This window comes from Semicossyphus pulcher, unplaced genomic scaffold (assembly GCF_022749685.1).
Source record: "Semicossyphus pulcher isolate SPU_LCO1_2020_fin unplaced genomic scaffold, fSemPul1.0.p SCAF_13, whole genome shotgun sequence".
In the NCBI taxonomy this organism is placed as follows: Eukaryota; Metazoa; Chordata; class Actinopteri; order Labriformes; family Labridae; genus Semicossyphus; species Semicossyphus pulcher.
The window spans coordinates 31,070,001-31,087,990 of NW_027211637.1; the positions used below are offsets into that span (position 1 = coordinate 31,070,001).

The 17,990-nt window shown below is 46.3% G+C and overlaps 1 protein-coding gene across 1 annotated transcript in view; it reads left to right on the forward strand.

Annotated features, from left to right (window-relative positions):
• Positions 1-17,990, forward strand: part of LOC138590210 (IQ motif and SEC7 domain-containing protein 2-like) — a 145,621-nt gene that overhangs the window by 121,594 nt on the left and 6,037 nt on the right. The window contains exons 4-17 of the mRNA XM_069660796.1: positions 1,170-1,337; positions 3,484-3,657; positions 3,760-3,855; positions 3,965-4,584; positions 5,042-5,974; positions 7,864-8,022; positions 8,135-8,257; positions 8,569-8,735; positions 8,922-9,061; positions 9,192-9,317; positions 11,141-11,240; positions 15,319-15,480; positions 15,820-16,041; positions 17,462-17,511. Of these exons, the coding sequence (XP_069516897.1) occupies positions 1,170-1,337; positions 3,484-3,657; positions 3,760-3,855; positions 3,965-4,584; positions 5,042-5,974; positions 7,864-8,022; positions 8,135-8,257; positions 8,569-8,735; positions 8,922-9,061; positions 9,192-9,317; positions 11,141-11,240; positions 15,319-15,480; positions 15,820-16,041; positions 17,462-17,511 (3,240 nt within the window). The remainder of the gene's footprint in view (positions 1-1,169; positions 1,338-3,483; positions 3,658-3,759; positions 3,856-3,964; positions 4,585-5,041; positions 5,975-7,863; positions 8,023-8,134; positions 8,258-8,568; positions 8,736-8,921; positions 9,062-9,191; positions 9,318-11,140; positions 11,241-15,318; positions 15,481-15,819; positions 16,042-17,461; positions 17,512-17,990) is intronic.

Below are 17,990 nucleotides of genomic sequence, written 5' to 3' on the forward strand. Positions count from 1 at the left end.
GGCCTTGGGAAGATTTTTACAAGGTAATGCAGAAAAAAACATATCAGACACAATTTATGATTTCAAGCAGAGCATTTTATACGTCTTAAAACATGACTGGAGCTGCTCTTTAATTCCTGAGAGTAAGATTTCTGTGAAACATCCACTGAGGCCCAAGTGGACTCAGAGGTCAGGTTTAGGGTCAGAGGCTTCCCCAGGGACGGAATAACCTCGTCACACTCTTGAATTAATTCTGTGCGTAATGAAGATACTCTCTATCCTGTGTTCGACCTTCGACTTATCTGTTGTTGTGGACAGAGCGGCTCCAGCCTCTCATCGGCTCCAGACACACATGCGCCTGTCTTCTGTACACTGCAACCTTAAGTTTGGGTAGATAGACACCACATCTGAAAGGTCGAACGCTGAGCACGAGGACTGGTCTGTTAAAACTGACTTGGCATTAAACTACACCTCCACGTGTATTGTTTCTGTCACTTCTCCTGGATCAAGAAATATAAAGTCTTCAACGTAAACCACCTGAGTCTCCTGAGTCTTCTTTAAAACAAGTTCTTCTAAACAACAGTGAGACCTCCAGAAAGGTGTGATTGAATCATTCATGACAGACTCAAGGTCAGTTTGGGTGTAAAACATTATGTCAAAGTTAAAGTCCCATGAGTAATCAGCTCTGAATCAGTTCACTGTTTGGGAAAAATCTGAAAATACAATCCGTCAAATGAATCTCCGTTCAGAGTAATTTATGGTCAGACACGGGGCTGAATCATAATTGAGCCCTTTGAGCGTCCTGTACCTGCAAACACGTTAGACCTGCGTTTAGAGGTTTACAGCCGAGTCTCCGTAATGAGGCGGCAGTAAAATTATAGCAGCTTGTTAGATTTAACGGTCAAAGCACTACCAGAGGAATTCACCTCACCTCGTTAGCTTATATAATTACTTTGATAAATATGATGAATTATAATTATAAACCAGTTAAATAGCAGAGTTTAAGCTGTCATTAGCTGGTTCGTGTTTCTGTCTACGTGAGCGGGCCAGGCTGGGTCTGCTGCAGAGGTTGTTGTGGAGGTCAGCACACAGCACAGAATCTATACATACGAACAACAGCAGGAGGTTAATGTGAACCCTGCAGCTCCCGAAAGATGTGGACAGTAAGTGCATCTCCTCTCCTCCTCCAGGGCACCTCTCCCATCTCTCCCCCCAGCCCGGCGAGCCTCGCCTGGGCTCAGCGCAGCCGCCACCAGCCGGCCAGCCTGGCGCTCCGCAAGCAAGAGGAGGAGGAGAGCAAACGCTGCAAGGCTCTCTCTGACAGCTATGAGCTCTCTACAGACCTCCAGGACAAGAAGGTACAGATGCTTGTGTAAAATAGACGCCTGTAAGAGTACTGATGTAACTTGTTTCCTGCAGTAACAGTGCAGCGTCCAGGCTGTGAAACGTCCTCACAGGAAGACGTGTCCCTCTGAAGGAGCTGTGTCTGTGCTAAGCTAACTGAAGCTAACCTCATATTTGGAGACTATTAAACTGAAATCATCCGAGCTTCAAATCAAAGAACACTATAGTGAAAATCATGAACATTAACTTTGCTGCAGTGTGTAAATCAGCTGGATGGGGAATGTGTTGCTGGTCGTCGGCCATGTTGGCTGCTTCACAAGTCTCTTATTTCCTCGCTCCTCGATCCTCACTCGAACCAGAAGTAGTTCCGGACCCGCCATGTTGTTGTGTTTGTTAAGCAGGATACAGAGAGAAACACTGTTACTGTGTTTTATTAGAATGAACACAGTTCACACGTTTACAGACAGGAAAGAGGAATGTCTCATGTCTCCTAATACTTGTTCCCTCGTTTCCTCTCTCCTTGCTGTGTTTCCTCGCATCTCTCTATACAATCCGAGTTGGAGGGACTAAGATGCAAGGAAAAGACGCAAGTGAGGGAAGCACGGATGCAATTTAAGAGACTTGGGATGCAGCCCACGTGGCTCAGAGTTCACACATGCACACGCCGCTTCTCCACACTCCAGTTTCCTCTCTGTCTGTTTTCGTCATGTTCGGTCTGTCGTGTGCGATATGAACTGAAACGCAAAGGAATCATCTTGTTTGGGTGTTATTGTTCTATATATTTTTTGTGTTAGAATGTCGGGGGTAAATTATATCCTGGAAAGCTCTACTTAAGTACAGTAACAAGGTATTAGTACTCGATTACTTCCCACCTCTTTGCTGCAGAAAGTTAACCTCACATCTTATAACTCCTGGCTGTAACCATGTTTGGACTCCTGTGCAGCTCCGATGAGGTGTAATCGTTTCTGATTCTGATCTGAATGCAGCCTTTCCAAACAGAGAAACACACACCAGCAGAATACAATGCACGTCAAAACACCCACACGTATTGTTTCACGCACACACCATCGTGGGCTGATGCTCTGCGGCGTGTCGGGATATGCCTCTGCTGTTTACCAGCGTCGATGCATTATCATGTCTAATTCTAAAGCTGATTTCTGCATGCTGTGTGTCTGCTGTTTACTCCAGGATCCGTCTCTTATACGATGTGATGCAACAGGATACAGTGGGTTTCTGTTTTGGTTTGCTAACAGTTATATAATGAGAGTCTCCTGTGTGTCCACGTGCAGATAAATAACTCCTCCAAAGGTTCACACCTTATTTTAAACATCTTGTGTGATCTGCAGCTTCTTCAGTGTTTCATGACGTCAGAATGTTGGTTGGCTGCTCATACAGACAACAAGAAATACATGCTGCGTTCTAAAGCACATTTCTTTTGTACTTTGGTACATGCTGCTGTTGTAGTAGCTTGGATCGCTTCCTGAAGCTCTCTGTCTTCGATTTAAATCGTCAGGGTCACAGTAACCACATGTCCGTCCTTTTCTCAAGAACGTGGATCCTCAGCAAAACATGTTATTGCAAATAGTTTATTTGTGTCTGAGAGAGCGACACCATCACTCTCAGTTAGACCATGTCCCCTCGCTCTGCCTCTCATGTGCTGGTTCATTCTGCTGGTGCTGTAGTGTCAGTTTGGTTGTACCCGATCAAACCAGTCGGCTGCAGTCTGATGACGACGGCCCACTTTTCGAGGCTTCCAGTGTCACCAGCAGTTAGCGATAAAGGACGTCCAGCCAAGGCTTCCTTTTCTGTGCGCTGCATTGTTTACAGTCCGACGAGCAGCTCGATGCACGAGAGTGAAGTTGGAATTGAGATAACGTTAGCTGCACTTGCATGCAGATGTCTGCTCGTAGAGACGAATAAAAAAGCTAAGTCGTCGTCAGTCGCAGATCGGAGCAGGCATTTCATTCTGCCTCCTTCTTTCTCCACACAGACGATACGTGATTGGTCAATACTACATTTTTATGCAGAATCTGTGAATGGAAGTTAGGCTCGACCACATGAAAGGCTGTTTTCTGTTGTATGATTTAAAAACAAAAGAAAGCACTCTCTCTCTCACATCCCCTGATTGGTTGCCCTGTGCGTGATGCTGCTTCCTGATAGGTGGAGATGTTGGAGAGGAAGTACGGGGGCCAGTTTGTCTCCCGGCGGGCGGCGAGAACGATCCAGACGGCCTTCAGGCAGTATCGCATGAACAAGAACTTCGAGCGGCTTCGCAGCTCCGCCTCCGAGAGCAGAATGACGCGCCGCATCATCCTGTCCAACATGAGGATGCAGGTACACACACACACACACACACACACACACGTTTACACCCTGCATGTTCGGCACATATAAACACACAGGAACAAATGTTTGTGCTGTTCTTCTTTGGGTCAGTACTCGTTTGACGAGCGTCAGCCGCAGGGTCAGGGGTCAGCAGGTCAGCAGGGCTCAGACGACGCAGGAGACATGGACGACTCCTTCTCCAAGCAGGTAAACACACGTCTGTCACGTCTGCGTCAACTAGACATAATGTGTTCCTATAAATCCTCAAAGTGTAGAGGACATATCGTCAATACAACTCAACATCACATGTCTGCAGGTTAAATCTTTGGCTGACTCCATGGACGACTCCCTCACCTGCCAGTCTGGCCGTGAAGACTCCCAGGAAGCAGGAGGAGAGGGAGAAGAGGACGACGAGGAGGATGAGGAAGAGGGAGACGAAGAAGAGGAGGAGGAGGAGGAGGAAGGGGAGGAGGATGAAGAGGAAGACGAGGAGGAGGATTACAGAGAGTGTGCATGGCGCAACGCCAGCGCATCCTCCCGACGCTTGGCAGGCCGGGTGGGAGTGGTGGGAGGGAGAGGAGGCGTGGGAGGAGGTGCCGCCATGCACGAGGACAGCACGGCCACCTCCTTCAGCGACGTCACGCTCTACATGGACGAAGGCTGCCTCCCCTCCTCGCCGCTCTCCCGACCCGCCTCCAGCTCCGACACAGAGTACTGGGGAGGAGGGGGAGGAGGAGGACCAGGGGGGAGGGAGGACAGCAGGGAGACAGAGGGAGGAAGCAGCAACAGCCGGAGGAGCAGCACTCCCTGCACAGAGTGTCGAGGGGAGTACAGAGGGAGGGCAGGAGGAGGTGGAGGAGGAGGAGGAGGAGGAGGACACCTCCCTGTGCTGACTATCGAACCACCCAGTGACAGCTCAGTGGACATGAGTGACAGGTGAGTACAGCCAATCAGAGAGCTTCTGTACAGAACTTCTGAATAAATACTGTTTTTATGAATGGACTGTGGTGTGTTTGCAGAGAGCGATGTAACGTCTGTCAGTGGAAATGACAAGAACTTTTACTGGACGACCTTTGACCCATCAGGGATTATGTTGCAGCCATCACAGCCTGTTTCACTGCTGGCTATAGTTCTCTTCTGGAACAATTTTTTTATACCTGTTTTTCATTGACAGAAACATTGAGAGAAACCTGATGGCAGACAAAACTAGCAGCACTAATTTAAGTTTCCAAGATGAATTTCTCAAAGATGCAGGAATCATTCAGATCTTTAAATTCTCATAGAATCATGTATTTGTTTTTAATGTTTTAAGTGTCACATATAAAGTGAAATATAGTCTCTTTATCTTCATCATGATTTTACGTCTTCTTTAACTCACTCTTTAAATCTTCAGGTCCGAGCGAGGCTCAATCGGTCGCCTGGTATACGAACAGGAGCCGTCAGGAGTGGAGCGAGGAGGAGGAGAAAGGGAGAGGAGAGGAGGAGGGGAAGGAGAGAGTGGGGAAGATGAACGAGGAGGAGGAGGAGGAGGAAGCAGCGAAGCCGACTCTCCGCAGGGAACCATCAAACACAAACCCAACGGCCGCTCGGTGGCCACGGCGCAGGGACAGACCCGCTCGCCCTCCAACGTCCCCCTACCGATGCCTTCAGCCCGGACCCTGCCGTCTCACCCGCTCCCTCACCCGCTCCAGCACACCCACTCACACCCCCACCCCCACCCCCACCCTCACCCCTCTCCCATCCCCCACCTCCCCACTGTCCTGCACCACCACCCGCAGTACAGCCAGCCGCACATCCTGCACATGCACCACGTGCACGGCGGCGGCCCCTACATGCAGCACGCTCACCACTTCGCCCAGCACCACTACCACCACCTGCACCACCAACACCACCACCACGCCTACCCAGAACCCCCGTCCTCCCCGCTGCCCTCCCCCGTCCCACCGCTCACACCTCTCTCCCCCCTGCCTCCTCCCCTCACGCCCTCCCCCCTCTCCTCATCCTCCTCATCAGCGCTCCAGAACATGGAGGCGCAGCAGCAGCACCTCGCCCACCACCCGCACCTCCACCACCACCACCTGCTCTGCTCGGACGGAGACAACGAGAGCGTCAACTCCACCACCACCAACTCCAACGACGACACCACCGTCAACAACTGCAGCTCGGGCTCCTCGTCGCGGGACAGCCTGAGGGAGCCGATAGGAGGAGCCACGCTGGGGAAACAGACCTATCAGAGGGAGAGCCGCCACAGCTGGGACTCGCCCGCCTTCAACAACGACGTGGTGCAGCGGCGGCAGTACCGCATCGGACTCAACCTGTTCAACAAGTAAGTGTGTGCGTCAATCACACTGATAAGGGCCCAGCATCAAACTGGTGAGACGCCCTATCGGAGTACAAGGAATTATTATTCTTTCTTTCTTTGATTGAAAAATAATTTTTTGACGAGCTCAATTTTCTCGAAAACTCATGAACCACTGATACACACGAGATGGGATGAAAAAGTAATATTGTATGGCTCTTCGTGCAGAGGTACGGTGGCCGACAAGGGCCATTGCACTGCAACAGCCTTAACAGTTTCCATTAGATGAAACAAGCCAAAGTTTTGCTAGCTGCGTGGCTAACTTAGATCCATAGCTAAGGGAAACAACACTTAGCTCTTGCGCTCAGCTGTTACACTCAGCGCCCCCTACAGGCCGGAGCACTTCTGTTGTGTTGACTGGATTTGCAGCATTTTTTTTCAGCATGTTTTCTGGGTTTGTGTGTTTTTCACTTTGCATCGTTTCTGTATTTGCAGCACGTTCGATGTATTTGTTTAGTTTTTTTCATTTGCAGCCCTTCTAATGGAAACTGTTTGGGCCATTGCAGCACGATTGCCCCTGTCGGCCACCGTACATAGGTGTTGAAAAAATGCTCAATAGTGCCCCCTAGAAAATGTCTATCTAGGAGCCTCTGCTGTATGTTCTACATGCTGTAGCTGCATGACATTTAGAAAGGCAAATGTATCAGAACAAGACCTAAAAAAAAAATTTGGATCTTGTAACAAATTCACCAGAAAGTCACTTTGAAATGACTTTGGTGTATGTTTTTATATTGACAGGGGTCATGTAGGGTCTCAAACTCCTCACATATCAGACCGTGGAATCCATACTGATGTCCTCAGTCCCATTTAATCTTCATAAGAGACTCATTAACACGTGAAAACTACAAAATAAACTAGACAATTTTACACATTTAGCTTAAAAAAATGTTGAAACAAAATCTCTGTGACTCTGATTTTCTTACAAATAAAGTAAATCGGTAAATTAACAAGGTCAAGTTATCATTAGTTACCGGGTTTGCCTGGTAGACCAACAGAAAAGAAGAACAGGATCAACAAGCTGCTGCTTCCACGTCATGGTGTGCAGCATCATGGTCACATGACTCGTTGACTTGACAAAATAACAGTGACATTAGATCCTTCATGACTACAACAAAGGTAAAATACGATGAGGGAAAAAGGTACGCTTAGTAACTCTCGCCGTTGTCATGGCAGCGTGTCAGGTTGAAGCAGCGTCCGCTACAGACAGCACAAGTGTTTTTACATGTTTGTACAAACTTGGATATAACTGCTATAAAAGGTTTGCTCAGCGTCCTGCAGCTTTTTCAGCCAGTGTTCAGGCACTCATTAATTTTGGGCCGAGATGAAATCAGCTGGCAGACACTTAACGTTTGGGTTGAGTATCATTTGAATCTTTGTTCCCGTCCTGATTCCAAATCAGCCTGCTTGTTAGATGATGTGCTTTGAAGTATCAGACCACTTTGCTTCTTGCAAAACCCTTTTTTCGTGCATTGATTACCATGTTTCACAATGTTTTCTTTGTGAAGACGTACCTGCACTGTGTCAGGCGTGCTCTACAAACATTTTCAACAGAATTAAACCAGAAGTTTCTCAACAAGTCTTGGTGATTAATTTGAAACCCTTCCTTACGTGTTTAATAGAGCAGTATAAAGTCCTGTTCAGCGCGGGGGGGTATAGGTAGTGCAAAGAAGACCAACACCCCTAAAACGACACAGATGCTAACAGTGCTAAAGCTAACAGTTATGAAACATCTGGAAATGTTGAAATGAAAATCTCTAACAACGCTGCACTGGAATAAATTTAATAAGCGAGAAATTTCAACGTGAAATCGAGACAACCAACAAGATAAATAAAAGCGTGTCTTGTCTGTGCTGCAGGAAGCCGGAGAAGGGGATCCAGTACCTGATCGAGAGGGGCTTCGTGTCCGACACACCCGTGGGCATCGCCAGGTTCATCCTGGAGAGGAAAGGACTGAGCAGACAGATGATCGGAGAGTTCCTGGGCAGCCGGCAGCAGTTCAACAAGGACGTCCTCGAGTCAGTGCAACATTTACAGTCTGTGGAAAAACTGAGACACGTTTCTGTTCAATGCTGAGCTAACATCTGTCTGTGTGTGTGTGTGTGTGTGTGTGTGTGTGTGTGTGTGCAGCTGTGTCCTGGACGAGATGGACTTCTCGGGGATGGACCTCGACGACGCTCTGAGGAAGTTCCAGGCTCAGATTAAAGTTCAGGGTGAAGCTCAGCGGGTGGAGCGGCTGGTGGAGGCCTTCAGGTACTGAATGCATCACAGGTTTGAATCCCAGACAGGAAACTGTTTCAGATGTCCTGAGCAAGTTTTTAACTCCAGATCCAAAACATGTGACACTGAATATGTGCTGATACCAAGCCCCCATACGGATCTTTGAGATGAGTTTGGGTTGTTTTCTTCATGTCCTCTCTCTCTCTCTCTCTCTCTCTCTCTCTCTCTCTCTCTCTCTCTCTCTCTCTCACTCTGTCCCTCTCTCTCTCTCTCTCTCTCTCTCTCTCCCTCTCTCCCTCTCTCTCTCTCCCTCTCTCTCTCTCCCTCTCTCTCTCTCTCTCCAGTCAGCGGTACTGTGTTTGTAACCCGGTGCTGATCCGGCAGTTCCAGAATCCGGACACCATCTTCATCCTTGCCTTCGCCATCATCCTCCTCAACACAGACATGTACAGCCCCAACGTGAAGCCGGAGAGGAAGATGAAGCTGGAGGACTTCATCAAGAACCTGCGGGGTCAGTCGGCACTGGACACTGAACATTCACTGATAAATAATAATAAAAAATAATATAAAAATATATAAAATATATAAAAAATAATAAACAAAGGACAAAAACAATGAACATGTGAACAGAAGTCTTCCTAACATGCTGAAGCTGCTTATTCAATCATAATTTCATAAGTTAAACTTTCTCTTCCAGGTGTGGATAACGGTCAGGACATCCCGCGGGACCTGCTGGTGGCGATCTACGGGAGGATCCAGAAATGGGAGCTGAGGACCAACGACGACCACGTGTCTCAGGTCCAGGCGGTGGAGAGGATGGTGGTCGGCAAGAAGCCGGTGAGATCCTCCGACACTTCAAACAAACATCTCCACATCTGTCTCCGGTCCGTTCTATGTACTGATCATCTATTTATGACCTTGTGTGTGTGTGTGTGTGTGTGTGTGTGTGTGTGTGTGTGTGTTGTAGGTGCTGTCACTGCCTCATCGCAGGTTGGTGTGCTGCTGTCAGCTGTTTGAGGTTCCTGATCCGAATCGAGCTCAGCGGAGCGGCGTCCATCAGAGAGAAGTCTTCCTGTTCAACGACCTGCTCATGGTGATCAATACTCTGTTTCTCTGTGTGTGTGTGTGTGTGTGTGTGTGTGTGTGTGCGTGTGTGTAAGAGAGGTGAATTACTTCAGCCTCAGTGATGGATTCGGTGGTAAAGAGAATAATCTGATATCATTTCACAGACTCACACTGCCTGTGTGTGTGTGTGTGTGTGTGTGTGTGTGTGTGGTCGGCGTGTGTGTGTGTGTGCGTAGGGGGGGGGGTGTAGTCCTGCACTATTTTAGGACAGGTTCTGGTGTCTCCGTTCTCTCACAGCCGAAGGAGATAACGTGATTGTGCGTCACCAGAAACCAGTTTATCCCGTAATGCCCGGGTGCTGTTTAATGCTGTGCTCCACAAGTGTGAAAGTCTGACTTCCTGTTGGAGAAAATGAGTGTTTGCAAAACTTAAAGGGATAGTTCCGTTTTTTTCTAAGTGCGGTTGTACGTCATGTTGTCGTTCCCATAATGTTGTATTTTCTTTTATTTGTCGTCCTCTCTACAAACCGCTGACCCAAACAGCAGCTGTGATACCATGCGCTGCATGCGTAGGTATACAGGGTCGATGTGCAGAGTGAGACATAGTGCCGAGGGAGAGGGCTGTCTGACGTCAGTGTTAAGCTAAAATCCAGCGCACACTTAAACGGACATGTTTGTATATGTAGGACTCTTTAAGTGGCTAAAGGACGTGGTGCTCCTGATCCTGTCTGCAGCCGTGCTTAGCTTAGCTTCTGTGTAGGAACTCTGGCCAGCTTCTTCTAACAGGGGCCGTGCTGACTGTGACCTGCTGTACGTTGTTCACTTACTATTGATAAGAACCTCATACAACCCCACTTCAAAAAACACAACTAACGCTCTTGGCGGGCTCCGGCTCAAACTCGGCTAACCCCTCAACATACTCCATGTCGTCAACCCAGTTACCAGCGGGGACTTGGACCAACAGCTCCTCAGCGTCGGACTCAGACAAAGCTGGGTCTCTCGACTCAGAGAGAAGTCTTGGTGTGAGGCAGTAGCCTTTCCCAGCACTTTGTCCACGAATGTGAGCCACCTCTCCAGAGGAGAGTGCCGGAGCTGGTGACAAAACACACAGCACACGGGCTTCGTCAACGCTCTCGTGGCGTGGCCAATCCCCAGACAGACGGGACATGCATCGTGCTGGTCCTTATCGTGTAGAGAGAAGACTGAAGACTTCTTCCTTGCGTGTTTAAGCTTCGTGCTCATCCCAAAATGAGTGCTCGGCTGGCAGCCACTAACTCACCAACTGTGTGGCAGCAGTGGCTAACACCAGCAGGGGCCGTTGAGCTAACTTCGAGCTGGCAGTAGCCTGATGAAGAGACAGAGCTCATTAGCTGTAGCTGTAAAAGAAGGGGTTACACAAAGGTCATATGAAGGTCAAAGCAGTATAAATTCACTACCTTTAATATGAATCTGTGCCAGTAGGGCCTAAATAAAGTGACTCAGGACACTTCTGAGTCTAAATAAATTATTTAAAAGACGTTGTGACTAAGACTAGAAAATACAGTTTTACTGTGATTCAGCTTCAGTTCCTTATTAATTAATCATTGTCTGATATTTTACAGTGTGACAAAAAACAAGCTGAAGGAAAATGTCAGCAGTTCGTAGAGAGAAAAATAAAATGTGTCAGAGAGGGATTTTTAAACTTCTCACCTCCAAATGAACAAACGAAACAAAAGAGCAGAATCACACTCTCTCCTCCTGCGTCTCTTCAGCTGCTTCCTCTCTCCTCCTCCCACTCCTCCTCACGTCTCTCTGTTATTTATTCTCACTTCTTCTTCTCTCTCCTTAATCCTTCTCTCCTCCTCCTCCTCAGGTGACGAAGATCTTCCAGAAGAAGAAGACTTCAGTGACGTACAGTTTCAGACAATCGTTTCCTCTGTTGGACATGCAGGTCCACACCTTCCAAAACACCTGTAAGTACCTCTCCCTCTCCCTCTCTCTCTTTAGCTCCCTGTTTCTGTCTCCCTCGCTCTCTCTCTCTCTCTCTCTCTCTCCTCCATCTGCTCCCTCCATCTGTCTCAGCTTCTCTGTGTTTATTTTTCATATCTCTATTTCTATCAGGCTCTCGCACAACTCTCTATTTTTACCCCACAAGTCTGCAGGCCCGCTGAAAAGACACACGTGCAGATATAAACACACGCCACACGCACACACATACTAGCATAGCATGAATGGATATGAATGAATGAGTGAATTCATGAATATTTTATTGTCATGTTGGGTCGTTTACATAACCCATCCATTACAGGATTATTAAGACACATGAAATCAGAACAAACCAAACATTTCAGCATTTGCTCCGATACGTTGCCTCAAAAGGAGCTGCGACATGGTCCTTGCAGTAAAATGCGTCCGATCAAAGTTCTCAGGCTCAGATTGTTCTTCTAAGTGTGTGACAACATGACAGAAAGGATCCCTACAGAGATAGACCTTTTTGTTACAGAGGAAGATGATTGTTTTAACCACAAACAGACGTTACATCGCTCTCTGCAAACACACCAGACTCCATTCACAAAAACACTGATTTTACCTCACAGAAATTGGAGGTTGGTGGTCTACTGCCGCCAAGATCGGTTAGTTTATTGTGTGATTATGTGACTTTAATGTTTCAAACTGTTAGTTCGGATTCAACACAATGCTCAAACATACAAATCCATGTAGGCAGGGGTAGACCAGCAACCCATGTGTTCTCAGAGGTAAAATTAGTGTTTTTGTGAATGGAGGCCGGTGGCTTTAAAGAGAGCGAAGTAAAATGATGTTCCCCTTAATAAAAAGGTCTCTGTGGGGAATTTAACGGACCCATTTGCCCCCAAGTATACCTCATAGTATGTAAAATAGAACTCAGGTTTAAAAAGAATTCCCTTTAAAGCGAGTAAGTCTTAACTTGGTCACAGCATGACACCAGATTCGGCTCTTAAAATATGCACAAATAAATTCAGGTGGGACAAAATTTGGAGACTCTGTCCCACTTGGAAATGTTGTAATCAGTCTGTTAATAATCTCTTGGCAAAACAAAACATAACTTCCCTCTCCAATTACTGAAACTCTGCTCTGTGTGCCAGCTTTTCTTTAACTGTAAGGCATCCTCAGTTTGCAGAAGCGCAGTCAGAACTCCTCTGAAAACACGGTGGAAGAATATCAGAGGATTTCCTAAATATATGACTGTCGATCGGAAAGCTGAGCCTCGGCTTCGCTGCGTTCCTCAAAATATGACTCATTCAGCCGACACATTTTCCAATAATGATGTTAACACAATCACATACAGATTTGTGTGTGTGTAAGTGTGTGGGTGTGTGTGTGTGTGTGTGGTTTCAGCAGAGAAGAATTGGCTCTCAGTTCTGTGCAGCAGATTGGAGTTGGTGGCGTTTCAAATCTGCCTCAGCACCTGTGAACAGGAAGAGTTCAGCTCCATAATCACACATCCGCCATGTTTCAGAAAGGCTCTATTTAATGTATCCAAACCACCCACGCGATGATGGCTGACCTTAAACAAACTTAAAGAACTGTTGGGCGATGTCTTACTAACATTGGAACGCCTTCTTGTTGAAGATCGCGCCATTATTCACATATTTAAAAGAGCCTGTTAAACTTAAGAGTTTAAGTTTGGATCCCGAATGATGTCCTGCATCTTAGTCTAGATTGATGTGATTAGAAAGAAATGGTATACTACAGAGATAGACTTTGTTGTTTAATAGGAAGACCCTATTTTCAAACAAGTAAAAGCTGTTATATTGCTCCCTCCAAAGCCACCAGACTCCATTGATAAAAACAGTAATTTTACATCACAGTGTATGTAAGTTGCTTGTCTACCTCTGCCTTAATCATTTAGTTAGTTAATGTCACTATATGACTTTGTTATTGTAAATAGTTAGTCTTGGTCAAACCCAATATTTGTGTAACAAATAATAACACAAGCCAACATCTTCCCATCGAGGCAGCAGTAGACCAGCACCCTATGTGTTATATGAGGTAAAATTACCATTTTTGTGAATGGGGTTTGGTAGCTTTGAAAAGAGGGTAGTAAAAGCTGTTATATTCTGCTTATCCTGTAACAAAAAGGTCTATCTCTGTAGGGATCCTTTCTGTAATGTTGTCACACACTTAGAATAACAATCTGAGCCTGTCAGTGGAAACAACAAGAACTTTTAGTGGACGCGTTTGATTGGGTGCATCTACCACAAGGATTACGCTGAAGCATTGTGTTGTATTGCATTGTGTCACATTACAAGGTCGACATCCTCCAGTGGTTTGAGAGTTATTGTGAGTGTGTAATGAAGCTGCAGTGGTTGTCTAGTTGTTCAGTGGGCTGCTGGTTGTTGTTTAGTTGTTGTTGTTGTGACAGTTCTGGTTCTCCAGTTGGAGCTAAATGGATCCTGGCAGACTGCAGTGATGACTGTGACCACGACAGATTGTCCCATATGATTCATCAGCACAATCTTACATCCACTGCTGCTGGTACTGTGTGTGTGTGTGTGTGTGTGTGTGTGTGTGTGTGTGTGTGTGTGTTCATGTATGTGTGGGTGGGTGTATACTGTGTGTGTTGTCTGTGCGTGGGTTTATGTGTGTGTGTGGATCATGTGGGTGGAAGGTGGTGTGTGTGTGTCTGCTGTAAAATCCCTTATATGGTGCAGAGTCAGAGTCCTGCATGAACACACACTTTTCAGGGGAAGTAAAAGCAGCTTTGGTTATTTTTACTGAACTATTTCTGTATTTTATTGTTTTTGTCTCAGCTATTTTCACCGGTTTGAAGAGGCCATGGTTCCGTCGGATACAGTGATGTCACATCTTACAGCTCCAATCAGGAAGCAGCATTTGAATAAGAATACGAGAACTGTGATCAATGACTTTAAGTAAAGATGGATGACGCGTCTCTACCTCCTCTCGTTGTACAAAAACAAAACCAAACCCCCCCCCGGAGCGGGCGCTGCCATTCTGCTCATCTGTATCCAGAGTGTGTGCAGTAGAGATCGGCTGGTAGAGCCGCAGTATCAACGTCCCGCCCCTTCCTCTACCCGACACACACCTTTACCAGGTGTCCTTGCCGTGTTGGAGCCCTCAGGTGTCCTTGGCGTGTTGGAGCCCTCGGGTGTCCTTGGCGTGTCGGAGCCCTCAGGTGTCCTTGGCGTGTTGGAGCCCTCAGGTGTCCTTGGCGTGTCGGAGCCCTCAGGTGTCCTTGGTGTGTTGGAGCCCTCAGGTGTCCTTGGCGTGTTGGAGCCCTCAGGTGTCCTTGGCGTGTTGGAGCCCTCAGGTGTCCTTGGCGTGTTGGAGCCCTCAGGTGTCCTTGGCGTGTTGGAGCCCTCAGGTGGGCTCAGTCTGCAGCAGAACAGCTTCTCGTGTCGGTCTGAAGCAGATATTCACGCTGATGGAAAGTTCAATGACTGTAGTGTTAGTGTTAGTTACGTCTCCTCTCGCCGTTCCTCCTCTACTCTGCTACTCGGGAACAGAACGCTGCAGGAGCCCCATTTGTCCACAGAGCTGTCAATCATGAGGCCACGCCCCCTTTTTATAGCATCAAATAACTAATTAAAAGTAAACTTGTCAGAAAAATGAACACTTGCATGATAAGAACTAACTATAATGACAGAAACCATGTTTGAGAAAAATGTATTTGACGTGTATTTTGATTTTATAGTTTGACTCATGTCCCATCTGTTAACATGGAGGAGGCGGGCTTTATGAGCTATACTGCAGCCAGTCAGCAGGGGGCGACAGAGAGGGTTTGGTTTCACTTTTAGGGAGCTGTCATGTCGGCCATCTTTTTATACAATCTGTGCTTCTGATAAATCTATTTGCAACACTCTCGCACATACATACCTGCTCTTTCTCCTGTTGTCTTATTATCTAGACACCTCATTTCATTTAGAAGTGGACCACAAACACCTGTGTTTCAACCTATCTTTGCTGAAAAAGTGTCCACGCTCTGTCATTCAGGGACACAAATGTCCTTTAATAAGTTTTTAAACACTAAGTCTATTTTTCTGTCTCACCCAGACTACCCTCACGGTATCAGACTGACGTCGGCGAACCCTGGAGGAGAGAGGAAGGTTCTGATCGTCTTTACAGCTCCGAGCCAGCAAGACCGAGCTCGCTTCACCTCCGACCTCCGGGAGAGCATCGCCGAGGTCCAGGACATGGAGAAGTACAGGGTGGAGTGTAAGTGATCCTATTTATAGTACCTGTAGTATTATTATTACCTGCTAATACAGATGTTAGATAAGAAGATAAGAAAATAGTTCCATTAGTTCAAATTAAAAGCCAAGGAAATGTTGGGTTTGAGGGGGGCTTCTTACCTAAATGATATGAGATATTTAAAATGAGAACATGTAAATAAAGGCCTGATTGTAGTAGTCGTAGAGCTGGTGATGGTTGCAGTTGCATTATTGAAGCAGAGGTAGTCGAAGCAGTCGCTGCAGTCGTTGTAGGTACAGTAATAAAAGTACATAAACTGTGTTATTCTGATGTCCGCCTCCTCCCTCTCTTCTCTCCATCCAGCCGAGCTCGAGAAGCAGAAAGGTGTGATGCGTCCAGGTGTGTTGACGGGTGGACCAGGAGGTGGTGGAACGCCAGGGGGTGGGCCCAACACCGGCGGCCCCATGAAGGGCGAGGTGGTGAACGGCACTCTGGGTAGGCCGAGCCTTGATGACACGTACGCCTCAGTGGACGGACTCAAACGCACGGCACTCAGCTCCTCACTGCGAGACCTCTCAGAAACAGGTGAGCAGGGGGACACACAAGTACGCACAAGTACGCACAAGGACGCACTCTGAGTGTTTAATAACAGTATTCATGTTTCGTGTGATCCCCTGAGACGTGACTGAGATTCTGCGAATGTGATATTTCACTGTTTGTGTTTACTGCTGCAGTTTTTATGACTCACTGACTCAGAGCAAACCTACATCTGTGCTCTTATGCAACTCATGAAATATTGGTGAAATCTAAAATGGTAAAATAACACAGTAAGATGGAAGTCAGATGTAGGGCTGCGATGCTCTGTCTCCACCTGCTGGACAGCTACGAGTAGTACAACATAAAATATCAAAAGGACTGTGTGCTCCTTTTTAATGACTGATATTTAATTGTTTTTGACTCTAGATGAACAACATTACACAAAAGACATATTGATATGCTGTCAATGATGTTTATAAACCAATATCAGGATTTCCATATGTGTTGCTGCACATTTTTGCCAAATTATGGATCTTTTTTGGAATAAATTCAACTAATGAAAGTACAATTTCTTATTTCAAAATTCTTCCTGAAGGCTAATCATGATATTTTTTAAACCTGAGCCATTCTTAGGTCTAGATGACTAATAAGCACAAAAAGCTTTGGTATTGCTCCAGTAGATTTCTTCATCCTGCAGCAGTGAAACAGGCTGTAACGGCTGCAACATCATCCTTGATGGGTCAAAGGTCGTCCACTAAAAGTTCTTGTTGTTTCCACTGACAGGCTCAGATTGTTATTCTAAGTGTGTGACAACATGACAGAAAGGATCCCTACAGAGATAGACCTTTTTGTTACAGAGGAAGATGATTGTTTTAACCACAGACAGACGTTACATCGCTCTCTGCACACACACCAGACTCCATTCATAAAAACACTGATTTTACTTCACAGAACACAGAAAGGGCTTGTTGTCGATGCTTCCTTGATTGGTAGAGACTTGTTGGTGTTATTGTTTGTTACACAAATATTCGGCTGTATAGGAACTAACCATTAAAAAGCACCAAAGTAACCCGAACAAACTAATTGATTTAGGCAGCAGTAGGCCCGTACTAGATAAACTATGTTTTTGTCAATGGAGTCTGGTGGGTTTGCAGAGAGCGAGGGAATGGCTGTTCCTGACTGTTGTTCAGCACTAGTAGGACTTGAATTATTACAAATTACATTAAGTTCCATTTCAGTGCTAAAAGAGAGAGTTCAACAATGAAAGAAATATGCATTCCATGAGCATCAGGCTTCAGTCAGGATGGCGTTAGCCTAGCTTAGCATAAACCTAAGCTCACTGATTCACGTGGTATCTTGTTTGTTTAATCTTTACACACGTTGATGATCTTACGACACATTTTTTTTTTTTTGCTTATATTTCTTGGTGAACAATGTTTAACCCTGCCTCGTTCTGATTGGGTAACAGGGAAGCGAGGTCGAAGGAACAGTGTGGGGTCATTGGACAGTACCATTGAAGTAAGTTTTGGTGGGGTGGGGCTTAAAGCCACCTCTAACCAGCATGGCGCCGCAGCACGTCGTTCACACGTCTGGATGCATGTTTGTCTGATTCATAATAAGCCGAATGTTCATCTTCTCTTTGGTCCCCAGGTTTTCCCAAATATCACTAACTGCTGTTATCTGTGTGTCTGATTCATTCATTCTTCTTCTGCTTTCCTGCATGTCGGTCCTGAAATCTGTCTGTTTAACTCACTGACAAATCACAAGTTTGATGCAAACATGTAGTTTTAGGATTAATTTGAGCCACCTCAAGCAGACATGTGTTACAGTTCAGGTCATGTACAGTGAAAATAAACTTGCCAATACTTGAAAGTTGGTAGGCAGCTCCAAGAAGGGACTGTTCCTTGTTGATGTTAGATTTCATAAGTGTTTTAACTGTTCGTGCTCTTAAACACATCCAGCTTCTGATGAGAACATGGCTTAGATAAGACAAAGGC